We start from the raw sequence: 13,245 nt of genomic DNA, 5'->3' as shown, positions 1-13,245 counted from the left end.
CCATGATCACTTCTAGAATTCCAGGACGGCTGAGTTTTCCCATTCGAGCTCATTGAGTAATTAATGAAATCCACTTACTCCAAGTGGCATCAGTAGCATGATGGATGGAGTGAACCTGTCCTTTAAACATCCAGTTTATTACTGGCAAGCGAGGTGCTAGAAGAAGCTGAACCTCTGTCCCAACTACTTCAGAAGCAGCCCGAACCCCCTCATACACGGCTAAGATCTCCTTCTCAGTCGGAGTGTAGCGCTCCCCAGACCCTTTATATGCTCGACTCCAAAATCCTAGGGGTCGGCCTCGGGTCTCTCCTGAGGCTCTTTGCCACAAACTCCAGGTGGGACCTTTCTCTCCAGCAGCAGTGTAGACGATGTTCTTCACATCCTGTCCCGTCCGTACTGGCCCCAAGGCCACGGCACAGGCTATTTCTTGTTTAATCTGCTCAAAAGCCTGCTGCTGCTCAGGACCCCATGAGAAATTATTCTTCTTCCGTGTTACCTGATAGAGGGGGCTCACTATGTGTCTGTAGTTTGGGACATGCATTCTCCAAAAGCCCACTACTCCCAGAAAAGTTTGGGTCTCTCACACAGAATCACAGAATCACAGAATTGTAGGGGTTGGAAGGGACCTCTAGAAATCATTGAGTCCAACCCCCCTGCCAAAGCAGGCTCCCTACACCATGTCACACAGGATGGCGTCCAGGCGGGTCTTAAATATCTCCAGAGAAGGAGACTCCACCACCTCCCTGGGCAGCCTGTTCCAGTGCTCCGTCACCCTCACTGTAAAGAAGTTCTTCCGCACATTTGTGTGGAACTTTCTATGCTGTACTTTCATCCCATTACCCCTAGTCCTATCCCCACGCACTACTGAAAAGAGACCAGACGCACCACTATGGCTCCCACACCTCAGGTATTTATAAACCTGGATCAAGTCCCCTCTCAGCCTTCTTTTCTCAAGGCTAAACAGACCCAGTTCCCTAAGTCTCTCCTCATAGGGGAGATGCTCCAGGCCCTTCACCATCTTAGTGGCCCTCCGCTGGACTCTTTCCAAGAGATCCCTGTCTTTTTTGTACTGGGGAGCCCAGAACTGGACACAATATTCCAGATGAGGCCTCACCAGGGCAGAGTAGAGGGGTAGGATCACCTCCTTCGACCTGCTGGACACGCTCTTTTTAATACACCCCAGTATGCCATTGGCTTTTTTGGCTACAAAGGCACACTGCTGGCTCATGGTTAATCCATCGTCCACCAGGACGCCCAGGTCCCTCTCTGCAGAGCTCCTCTCCAGCATGTCTTCCCCCAGCCTGTACTGGTGCATGCAATTATTTCTACCCAGGTGCAAGACTCTACACTTGCTTTTGTTAAACCTCATCCGGTTTCTTACTGCCCAGCTCTCCAGCCTGTCCAAGTCTCGTTGAATGGCAGCACAGCCTTCAGGCGTGTCAGCCAATCCTCCCAACTTCGTGTTATCAGCAAACTTGCTGAGGGTGGTCACTATCCCCTCATCAAGGTCGTTGATGAAGATGCTGAACAAGACCGGACCCAGTACAGACCCCTGGGGGACGCCGCTAGTTACAGGCCTCCAGCCAGACACCGCACCGCCAATGACAATCCTCTGCACTCTGCCAGTCAGCCAATTCTCAACCCACTTCACCGTCCACTCATCTATCCCATACTTCCTCAGCTTTGTTATAAGGATGTCATGGGGGACAGTATCAAAAGCCTTACTGAAATCAAGGTAGACTACATCTACTGCCCTCCCCCTGTCCACCCAGCTAGTGACATCTTCATAAAAGGCCACCAGGTTGGTCGAGCACGACCTACCCTTGGTGAACCCATGCTGAGTACTCATGATAACCTCCTTATCACCCAGTTGTCTGGAGATGGCATCCAGCACAAGCTGTTCCATCACCTTCCCTGGGACAGAGGTGAGGCTGACTGGCCTATAGTTACCCGGGTCTTCCTTCTTGCCCTTTTTGAAGACTGGAGTGACATTGGCCGTCCCGCGGATGCACCCCATTAGGTCCCTCTGTCTTGTCAGTGGGCGGAGTCATAGCAGTGATTTTGTCAATCACATCTGCTGGGATGTGGCGACGTCCATCTAGAAGTTTGGACTCAAGAAATTCTCGTAAAGAAAATCTAACTTTTGGTTCCTCTTCTTCTTTTGACTCTGACTCTTGTATTATTTCTTTCAGGTAACCCTCCTTTTTTTTCCTCTTTCCAAACTTCCTCTGCTCCTCTAACTATTCTGCTCCTCTAACATCCTCTTATGCTCCTCTAACATCCTCTGCTCCTCCAACTTCCTCTGGTCTTCTGACTCCCTCTGTTCTCCTGAGTCCCCCTGCTCTCCTGAGTTCCCCTGCTCTCCTAACTTTCTCCGCTCTTCTAACTCCTTCTGCATTTTCTCTAACTGAGTTGAAACTCGTTTTGTCTTTCGCCCTCTTACAGGGGCAACCAACATTGTATCTGGTGTCCCCGATGGTTGGTCCAATTGGACTACATGCGCCCCCGGTGGCTGGTCAAATTGGACTACATGTGCCCCCAGTGGCTGGTCAAATTGGACTACATGTGCCCCTGGTAGTTGGTTAAATACATTCAGTTCACCCCGGAGGGCACATAGCTGGTTTCGGAGAGTGTTCCACTCGATCTGGACAGCACCAAACTCAATCTGGAGGGCGGTGTACTTGGACTGGAGAGTGTTGTACCTGGACTGGAGGGCGTTATGCTCAGACCGGAGGGCGTTATGCTCAGTCTGGAGAGTGTTGTTCTCGGTCTGGAGGGCATTGTGCTCAGTCTGGAGAGTGTTGTGCTCGGACCGCAGGGTGTTGTGCTCGGACTGGAGAGTGTTACGCTCGGACTAGAGGGTGTTGTGCTCAGACTGGAGGGCGTTGCGCTCGGACTGAAGAGTGTTGTGCTCGGACCGGAGGGTGTTGCACTTGGGTTGGAAGGCATCGTGCTTGGGCTGGAGGGTGCCGCGCTCAGACTGGAGGGCGTCATACTTGGACTGGAGAGTGTTGTACCCGGACCGGAGGGCGTTGTGCTCTGACCGGAGGATGTTCCACTCAGACCGAAGGGCACTGTGCTCTGACCGGAGGGCGTTGTGCTCGGACCGGAGGGCTTTATGCTCAGACTGGACAGTGTCGAGTTTGGATTGCATACTCTCATTCTCGGCCCTGAGACTCTCTCTCTCAACCTCAAAATCTTCCCTCTCAGGAATGGTATTGAATAAGGCCCGATGAGCATTAGCTAGGCCCCAAGTCGTGCCTCCCTAGATCTGCCTGAGCCACAACATTCCTGTCTCAAATATGCGGTCAAACTCTCAGGATTCTTTAAGTGTTCAGGAGTAAAGCTCCATGACACTAAAGATGTCTGTCTTCTAAAAGTCTCTCCAAAGTCTCCCCACACTCCCTGCCACTCAGTATTCTCTGGTTGTAGGGAAGACTTCCTCCTGATGTAACAAATGTAATAAACCCAAGAACCAATAAGTAAAAAAGTCAACAGTAAGTTCAGGGAGATTGACACAAATGACAGTGTGGTCCACTGGGACAACTGGTCATTTGAAGACTGCTTAAAGGATGCAAAGAAAAAAGGAGGAGCACGCTCAAAAACCACCATTCCTGAACTATTAGTTGCATTAGTTGCTCCCTCTGGAGCTGCATGCAGATACCAAGTAAGCGTTGCTAACCATGCTTTCAAATCATTATACATTCCTATAGCTCCATAGGAAAAGTGGCTAGCTTAAACATGGTCCAATATATTTGGAGCATCATAAAAGAGGAACTAATGACATGCAGTCCCTGGTAGAACAAATTTACTAGAGGAAACATTTTTTTATTTTTATTTTTTATTTTTTTCTTCAATAGAGAGGGAAAGAAAAAAAAAAAGTAAAAAAGCAAAGCTCAGCAGTTTTTATAAAATAAACCGGGGTATTGGCAGTCCGTCTGTACTTTCAAGGTCAAGCTCGCAGGTGCAGAATCGCAAACCTAAGATAGCTCCTTAACAGGAAAAAAACTTGTAGCTCTGTTAAAAGCTAAAAGAACAACAGAAGAAAACACAGAAAAACAGCAACTCAATTTGCCCGCATTCTCCACCAAAATCTGTCACGGTTTGTACGAAAAATCCACCTGCGTCCGTGACAGGGGGCCGTGGGCCCCGCCGGGGCCCTAGACCAAAAGGAAAGAAGTTAATTAGGAAAAGAAAACAGCGGCAACGATCTAAGGAGGCACACTTATTTACTAAATACTATATTGAAATACAGAATAACACAATATAATACAATATAATTGAAAACTGAGCTAACGAAGCAAGCAAAATAGGAGAGAGAATGCGTCCCGTAACCGAGAGGCCTACTGTGAAATTTGGACGAAACGGTGAAGGCTCCCACACACTCCCCTGAATGCCAGAACTCGAAAGACGTCAGTCTAGCCTGCGACCGAGTTAATATAGACACCAGGGTTGCCCCTAGCCAGGTGCACAAGCAGTCACTTGTTGTTGCTATGCTTTATGCACTTGGTGCTTAGTACCAACTGGTACCCACTTCCCTGCCTTGTCCACATCTCTCTGCAAGTCCTCTCCACCCTCAGTGGAGGCAACAGCACCTCCTCATCTGGTCTCATCAGCAAACTTGCTCAGAACATCTTCTATTACTGCGCGCAAGACATCCACAAAAACATGAAAGAGAAGTGGCCCTAAAATGGAGCCCTGTGTAAAGCTGATAGTGACCATCTAACAGCCTGATGGAACCCACTGACTATAATCCTTTGGGCCTGACATATTGGCCAGCTGTTCAACTACCACGTTATGTTTGTGTTTAGCCATATGCTGTACATTCTGTACAGAATCCCCCGTCCATTTCCTCCCTACTTCTGGATCTGACAGTGGCACTTCTGTATGCAGTGGTTCCTCCAACAATTAATGAACTGAGACACTCGCTCTTCCACTTCATACAGTCTGTTCGTTACTTCTGAGATGGGTGAAATGGAGACGTGGGTTGGAGGTAACTGCTGTTCAAAGTTTTGCACTGTAAGAACCAATTTGAAAACTAGGGGTCTTCCATCTTGTTCCTCGTACCTTTGAAATGTTGCTGCTAAAGTAACGGCGTACCTTTCTGGTGCTGTTTTGGTGAGTATCTGCCATATGCCGTCCTCACTTTCTCAGGATCATGTTCTTGGCAAAGGTAGCTAGGATCAAAATTAGGATTATACAACATTTCCACCACAGCTATTTCCCTCAAGTACTGGATGCCTTTTTCAATTGTTACCACTTTTTCATCAGAGGCTTCAGAATGTCTTTGAAGGGAAGCTTTTCACACACAGCCACTAACATTTGCTCCCAGATGGTGGCAGCACCATCCATACATCTGTTCATCCCTCTGTCAATAGTTGCGTCTCTGGAAATGTGTTATATTAGGCGAGTGTGCGCTTTTCGGGCTGTGACGAGATAGGTCCATCCCCATGCCATCAAGATATATGATGTATACGTTTCCAGTGGGCGTACACGAAGGGCATAGGGTATATATATGTGTGTTAGCTTGAATAAATCGCCATTTTACTGCTCATCATATTGGTGTCATCTCAGTAATTGGTCAAGCTGCAAACTTCCAGAGAACACTGACAAGATAAAGGTAACAAATGGTGACCCCGGACGTGATTGGAAGTGGAGCAGCTATAATTCTAACGGCGAAGGTTCTCACTGCGGAGCGGTAATTATTTACTCGCGGAGTGGTGAAAGACTGGGACGGGAGGATTGGCCATAACTCTTCGTCAGGCGGTAGGGAGAGCTCGGAACCCCCTCGGTACGGTTGGGGAAGCGCCAGGTTGGGGCCAGGTGGGATACATTTGGCCAGAGGCGACATGGAAGCCGTTATTAAGGTGATTCTGCATGCATGTAAAACTCACTGTGGGAAGGATGTTCCTTCTAAGAAGGAGATTGCTGCAGTTCTTTCGCTGCTGGAGAAAGAAGGGGATGTTAACATCCCCCTCTGATTTATATGATCCCAATAACTGGGATGCGCTCACAATGGCGCTTTCACAAAGGGTGCTGGCCACCCGAAAAGTTACAGAGTTCAAGGTCTGGGGATTAGTCTTGGAGGCACTTAAGGTGGCAAGGGAAGAGAAGATTGCGGGGGATCGGGCTAGGGAACTGTTGGGGTTGGGGGCGAGGGGAACCGGGGGGGGTCTCATCTCTCCTACAGATCCAAAGGAGGAGAAGATGGCGCCGACCCCCTCGGCTCCAACTGACGTAACACCTTCAAGAACAAAGAAGGAGGAAGTTGAACAAGACCACTCAGCTCCAGAGTACACCCCGCCCCCACCTCCCTATCCAGCACGGAGACTATATCCTTCATTAAAATCATTTATGGATGAAGGGGGAGAGGGACCCTCGGTGGAATGTACTGTTGCTCTCTGCACAACTGATAAGCGGGCAGTGGGGGAGGATGGTACTGTCTCACTGCCAGGTTCTGCCTGTTGCTCTAGCCACTCCCCTGAAGGGGCGGATCACTCCGCCCAGCAAGGGGAGGGAGGGGGTGGTACTTCGTTTACTGTCTGGTCCTGCCTGTTGTTCTAGCCACTCCCCTGAAGGGGCGGATCACTCCGCCCAGCAGGGCACTGGATGTGGGCGTAGCACTTTGATGCAGATGGCCTCGGGACACGCCCAGGAGGGGTGTGGTCCTGTGGCATCTGGCCCGTGGAGCCCGCCCACACTCACTGACTGGGCTCGGGTGAGGGAGGATCTCAGAGCAGCCGATGTGACGGATACGTTTGCCTTTCCAGTAACAGTGAATACAGAGGGTAGAGCTTGGACCCCTTTAAACTCTAAGGCGGTCACTCGCCTTGCGGATTTGGTCAAAAAGAAAGGCTTGCGTTCTCCAGTGACTATGTCGGCAGTTGAGGCTCTCATGGCCTCTAGTCTTCTGCCTTATGATGTGGTCAGCCTTATGTGTGTCATCCTTGAGCCTGTACAATATACCTTATTGTATGACGAGTGGAATAGGCTGCTTCAGGTTGTGGTAGCCACTGCGACCCGCGATAATAACCATCCGGCTAATGGCCAGGGTCGAAAAGACAAGATGACTCTTGCGCGTCTTCAGGGGTTAGCAGATGGCATGGTGGGGTCTCCGGAGGGCCAGGCGAATGCGCTTAGAGCAGGGGAGTTGGCAGCACTCACGACCGCAGCCCTTCAGGCTCTGCGGATGGTGGCTAAGGTTGCAGAGCCTGTCCTCCCATGGACAGACATCAAACAGGAGCCCTCCGAGCCATTCTCTGATTTTGCGAATCGCTTGATCCGTGCGGTGGAGGGGTCTGACCTCCCAAAGGGGGTCCAATCTTTAGTCGTGATAGATTGTCTTAAACAAAAATCGCTGCCAGACATTCAACAGATTATAAGGGCGACACCTGGGACTTTGAACACTCCAGGAGAGAACATCAAGTATGTGCTAGATCATCAGAAAAATGCACCATTGACTAATGAGGGCTTTGTAACTGCCATGCAGGGGATGGCTGCTGCAGTAATGGCAGCCTCTCGAGTTGGGGAAAATAAGGATAAGGGCCCGTGCTTTAAGTGTGGACAGCTTGGTCACCTTTAAGCCCAATGCCCTAAGAGGTTTAATCAGAAGGAATCGCAGGGACCAGACAAGAAGTGTCAGTGGTGTGGTGGGGCTGGACATGCCGCGTGTCAGTGCCGAAAACTTAAAATCACGATGCAGGGAAATGGGAACGGGAGGGCGCCGATGGCCCGGGGCTCCTTCCCACTTCCTTAAACCGGACTACGAGCACAACTCCCACCGTGGCATTAGCTATGGACCTAGGCAAGCGCCCATTGGTTAAGGTCATGATGACATTTGATCCTGAGACCCCAGTATCGGGACCTAGAATGGTGTTTTTTATGGCTTTATTGGACTCCGGTGCGGATATTACTGTCATTGCGACAGACGATTGGCCACAGGAGTGGCCGAAGACCTTTACGTGGAGAGTTCTCACGGGGGTGGGGGGTGAGGTGTCCACCTGTATGGCTGATGCAGGGGTAAAGCTCTCGCTTATAGGGAGGGATGGCTCCATCGAGAGGACTGTCTTTACAACCCCCACTATAGCCCCAATTAGTGGTTCCATTCTGGGTAGAGATGTTCTCCTTCAGTTGGGGGTGCAGTTGACAAATTTATAGAAAGGGCCACTGTCCACCATTTAGCGCTGCAACATGTGATTCCGCTACATTGGAAACGGGATGCTTCTCCCGTTTGGGTGGATCAGTGGCCCCTTCCTGCTGATAAATTAACAGCGCTTATACAGCTTGTCTCACGAGAACTTAAGGCAGGCCATGTAGAACCATCTCTCAGTAATTGGAATACACCTGTTTTTGTGATCAGAAAGTCCTAGGGGTCATTTCGGTTACTACATGATCTCCGAGCAGTCAATGTACAACTTGTTCCCTTTGGTCCTGTCCAGCAGGGGGGACCTTTACTATCAGCTATTCCAGAGGGGTGGCCTTTGATGGTCATTGACCTCAAAGATTGCTTCTTTTCCATCCCGTTGGCTGAACATGATAGGGAAGCTTTCGTGTTTATGGTCCCAGTTGTGAATAATAGGGGGCCCGCCCAGAGATACCAGTGGAAAATTCTCCCTCAGGGTATGGTCTGTTCACCTACGATTTGTCAGATTGTAGTGGGAAAAATTGTAGAGCCGGTGAGACGATCATTGCCGGACTGCCAAATTGCCCACTATATGGATGATTTGCTGCTTGCTGCACCATGTGACTCTCGGTTGCAGACTCTGGAGGATCAAGTGGTCTGCGCGCTTACAACTGTCGGGTTTGTTATCTCCCAAGAAAAAATCCAGAGAGAACCGGGAATTGAGTTTCTGGGTTATAAGTTTGGGTCTGCAACGGTGATCCCGGAGGGGTTGGAAGTAAAGCCTCACATTACAACATTGTGGGACGTGCAAAAACTAGTGGGGGCGATGCAATGGGTGAGAAATGCTGTCAGTATCCCTCCACGTCTTATGAAACCTTTTTATGACCAGTTGAAGGGGTCGAACCCACAAGAGGAGAGGCAGTGGACTCCAGAGATGGAGTTGGCCTGGCGAGAGATACTATCTGCATGCTCCACCAATGCGCTTGCGAGGTGGGATTCTGAGCGGCCACTTGAGGGTGCAGTAACAAGATGCCAGCAGGGATCAGCTGCGGTGGTAGGGCATACCCTTAGCTCTCGCCCTCGTCCATTATGCTGGTTGTTTTCCGCCCAGCCGGTAAGAGCGTTCACTCCGTGGTTGGAGCAGTTATCATCTTTGCTCCGAAAGGCTCGCCTCACAGTGGTGAGAGCCTTCAGGAAGGACCTGGACGTCATATACTTGCCAGGGACCTTTCAGAATGTTCAGCCTCTGCCAGATGAGGTCTCGTTGGCTGTGTATGACTTCAGTGGCAAGTTTAGCTATTCAGACTCGCTGCCAATTTTCGATCTGGCAAGACCTCTCCAAATATCATTGCGAATTAGGGTATTGGACATCCCCGTGGATGGTCCCACGATTTTCACTGATGCCTCGTCTGCGACAGGCCAGGGGGTGGCTGTTTGGCGGGGTCCTGCTGGTGAATGGGAATCAAAGTTGATATCCGATAGTATGGCAAGCGTCCAAATGCTTGAAGCCAGGGCAGTGGCAGTGGCGCTATGCCTCTGGCCCCAGACTCCCTGCAACATTGTTACTGATTCTGCGTTCGTAGCTAGGATGCTCTTGCGGATGGGAAAAGAAGGGCAGCCGAACACAATGGCTGCAGCCCTGCTAGAGGACGCTCTAGTAGCCAGGACTGCACCAGTGGCTGTCCTCCATGTCCGTAGCCATTCTAATGTCCCAGGATTTTTTACAGCCGGAAATGATGTCGCAGATCGAATGGCCGGGGGTCAGATATATACCCTGCAGGAGGCTCGTGACCTTCATTCTGCATTGCACATAGGGGCTAAGGCGTTGGCTCGGGCCTGCTCCATTCCAGTTACTGTTGCGAGGGAGGTCGTTCAAACCTGTCTGCACTGTAATTCAGCGCCAGCATTGGGGGCAGGGGTTAATCCTCGTGGTCTTGCCCCATTGGATGTCTGGAAGACAGACTTCACAATGGAACCGCGAATGGCCCCAAGGCAGTGGCTCGCTGTAACGATTGACACATCTTCTACTGTCATTGTGGCTACCCAACATGGCCGTACCAATTCTACAGCAGCGCAACACCACTGGGCCACGGCCATAGCAGTTTTGGGAATGCCGCGCCACATAAAGACAGACAATGGTCCTTGTTTCGTTTCATGCTCGTCCAAAGAGTGGCTAGCCCGATGGAACATCACACATACTACGGGAATTCCGGGAAACTCACAGGGTCAGGCCATCGTAGAAAGGGCCAATCGTCTCCTCAAGGAAAAGATTCGTGTGCTTGGGGAGGGGGAAGGGTATTCAGGAAAAATCCAGGTATCGCAGCAAGGTGAAATTTTGGCCCGTGCGCTATATGCATTAAATCATTTTGAGCGAGGGGAAAATTCAAGGACCCCCATACAGAGACATTGGCAGCCGAAAATTATCGAGGAAGGCCCACCAGTAAAGGTTAAGTTGGACAATGGGTCCTGGGAGTCGGGATGGTCCATATTGGTCTGGGGAAGGGGATACGCAGCAATAAAACGCAAGGATACGGGAGTTATACGTTGGATGCCATCAAGAAAAATTAAGCCAGAGATTGGTGGCAAAAAAGAAATCATCAGGGAGTTAACAAGAGCTGAGTATCCTCTTATAGGACCTGCTGATCGGACGCCCAATGAATCCCGAACCAAAGGAGCTCAGAAGGACTTTCTCGTGGATACCGAAGAAAAAGAAACCTGAGAACTCGGAGAAACAACCCTTGCTGCCAACGAGAACTACCATGCTAATGCTGTTGTGCCTTTTGTGTCTGTGTTGGTCGCCGGTGGGGGGCATTCATTTGATTCAACAACCGGGGAACTTATGGGTTACATGGGCTAATCAGACAGGAAGAACAGACTTTTGTCTTGCATTACAGTCAGCTACGTCACCCTTTCAAACATGCCTTATAGGGGTCCCAGAATGGGATGACTCTGCGTTTAAGGGTTACCTTGGGAAAAAGAGTGGCTGTTTGTGGTTCTGCAATGGACTAGAAAGAACTTGGAGGTGGCTGGGAAATGATTCCGTATACTATCTCGGAAGGAAAATGGCTTGTACTATTTGTAGGTTAAACATCACTCTTCCCGAGGAGCCCCAGCAGCTGGATTTACTTGGCTCGCAAATGGTACAAAATGATACTTGGGACAAGAATAGCTCACAATGGTTGTCCCCTGGGTGCATGATCTTTGGCTCAATTAAAAGGTTGTCTCTGACTAGGCAGCAACTTCTTGGTCCAGAGGGCCCCTACTGGGACCCGAAAACTAATCAAACTGTCCCGTATACCCTTGTGTATCCCCGTGATGATGAGACCTTTGATATTGATGGAGGATATTGTGGGTTTTACCCTAACGGATCGGTGCCTTATCGTTCTGGAGATTGTCCTATAAACGTCTCAATAGGTGAGATTGTTAATATTAGCAGGACGGATGGGTCTGTCCGAAAGGTCGACTGTGAAGATATGGCATTCAACACAGGTTGTTGTGTTTTCCCTATCCCCAAAGGATCATTTTCGTTCATGGGAGAACTTTGGAACAATGATACTGCAAAAGCCTTACCACCAGGAATATTTCTTATTTGTGGGGATCGTGCTTGGCTAGGGATTCCTAAGAACCCAGTAGGAGGTCCTTGCTATCTGGGGAAATTGACCATCTTATCCCCAAGTATCTTTGAGATCTATAAGGCATTTAATCATTCGCGAGCCAAAAGGGATATGCATGCTCTGGAGCCTGACTGCGGGGACGACGTAAGGTTATGGGGACCCACTGCTAGAGTCTTTGCTTCTTTCTCTGCTCCCGGGGTGGCTGCTGCACGCGCATTAAAAGAAATCGAGAGACTGGCCTGTTGGACTGTTAAACAGGCTAATGTTACCTCTCGGCTACTCTCAGATTTGCTTATAGATGTAGAGAGCATTAGACACGCTGTGCTCCAAAACAGAGCGGCAATTGATTTCTTACTTCTGGCAAAAGGTCATGGGTGTAAGGACTTTGAAGGGATGTGTTGTTTTAACTTGAGTGATCATAGTGAGTTGTTGCACAAGAAGTTGGGGTGGTTACAAGAACACACCAAGAAGGTTGGCATCCAGGATGATCCTTTTGGAGATTGGCTGGGAAGTCTGTTTGGAGGTATTGAGACATGGCTCAAACAGCTACTTAAGGCATTAGTGATAGGGCTTCTTATATTTCTTGCATTAATTATATGTGTGCCATGTATATTTAGATGTCTACAAGGTTGTTTACAAGGTATGATAGAAGGAGTGTTCAATGAGAAAATGGAGCTCCAGCGGTTATATGCGAAACTCTGAGCAGAAGGATGAATGTTATAATATAACCAAAGGTGCCTTGAACGTATTAATTAGAAACTATTAATATTGTTAGATATAGCATCGCTTATCTCTGCATGCTTTGCAATCTGCATATCTCCCTTTATAAATTACTTGTTTAGATAAGGACTAACACCTTTATATAATTCAGATTAGGACTAGCGTTCGCGTTGTAACGGGGTAAAGCTTTCTTGGCATGGGGAGGGGGAAATGTTGTATTAGGCGAGTGTGCGCTTTTCGGGCTGTGACGAGATAGGTCCATCCCCATGCCATCAAGATATATGATGTATACGTTTCCAGTGGGCATACACGAAGGGCATAGGGTATATATATGTGTGTTAGCTTGAATAAATCGCCATTTTACTGCTCATCATATTGGTGTCATCTCAGTAATTGGTCAAGCTGCAAACTTCCAGAGAACACTGACAAGATAAAGGTAACAAATGGTGACCCCGGACGTGATTGGAAGTGGAGCAGCTATAATTCTAACGGCGAAGGTTCTCACTGCGGAGCGGTAATTATTTACTCGTGGAGTGGTGAAAGACTGGGACGGGAGGATTGGCCATAACTCTTCGTCAGGCGGTAGGGAGAGCTCGGAACCCCCTCGGTACGGTTGGGGAAGCGCCAGGTTGGGGCCAGGTGGGATACGTTTGGCCAGAGGCGACATGGAAGCCGTTATTAAGGTGATTCTGCATGCATGTAAAACTCACTGTGGGAAGGATGTTCCTTCTAAGAAGGAGATTGCTGCAGTTCTTTCGCTGCTGGAGAAAGAAGGGGATGTTAACATCC

The 13,245-nt window shown here is 49.3% G+C and overlaps 2 protein-coding genes across 2 annotated transcripts; both read left to right on the top strand.

The window, feature by feature from the left end:
* The first annotated feature begins 5,820 nt into the window (after positions 1 to 5,820).
* On the top strand, positions 5,821 to 7,602 carry LOC146754565 (uncharacterized). Its single transcript, XM_085527669.1, has one exon. It carries the CDS (start codon positions 6,359 to 6,361, stop codon positions 7,580 to 7,582), a length of 1,224 nt encoding a protein of 407 aa, XP_085383795.1. The 5' UTR covers positions 5,821 to 6,358; the 3' UTR covers positions 7,583 to 7,602.
* Positions 7,603 to 10,704: 3,102 nt separating this feature from the next.
* LOC146754564 (uncharacterized) lies at positions 10,705 to 12,829 on the top strand. Its single transcript, XM_085527668.1, has one exon. The coding sequence runs from the start codon at positions 10,777 to 10,779 to the stop codon at positions 12,436 to 12,438; it is 1,662 nt and encodes a 553-aa protein (XP_085383794.1). The 5' UTR covers positions 10,705 to 10,776; the 3' UTR covers positions 12,439 to 12,829.
* The last annotated feature ends 416 nt before the right edge of the window (positions 12,830 to 13,245 follow it).

The sequence above is a fragment of the Coturnix japonica genome, chromosome W (assembly GCF_054131305.1).
Source record: "Coturnix japonica strain WE chromosome W, WE-NBRP24, whole genome shotgun sequence".
Taxonomy (NCBI): domain Eukaryota; kingdom Metazoa; phylum Chordata; class Aves; order Galliformes; family Phasianidae; genus Coturnix; species Coturnix japonica.
The sequence above is the reverse complement of the archived record's forward strand: the minus strand, read 5'-3'. Positions and strand labels throughout refer to the sequence as shown.

Coding starts and splice junctions, on each gene's coding strand:
- LOC146754565 (XM_085527669.1), top strand. CDS start 6,359: ATGAAGGGGGAGAGGGACCCTCGGTGGAATGTACTGTTGCTCTCTGCA.
- LOC146754564 (XM_085527668.1), top strand. CDS start 10,777: ATGAATCCCGAACCAAAGGAGCTCAGAAGGACTTTCTCGTGGATACCG.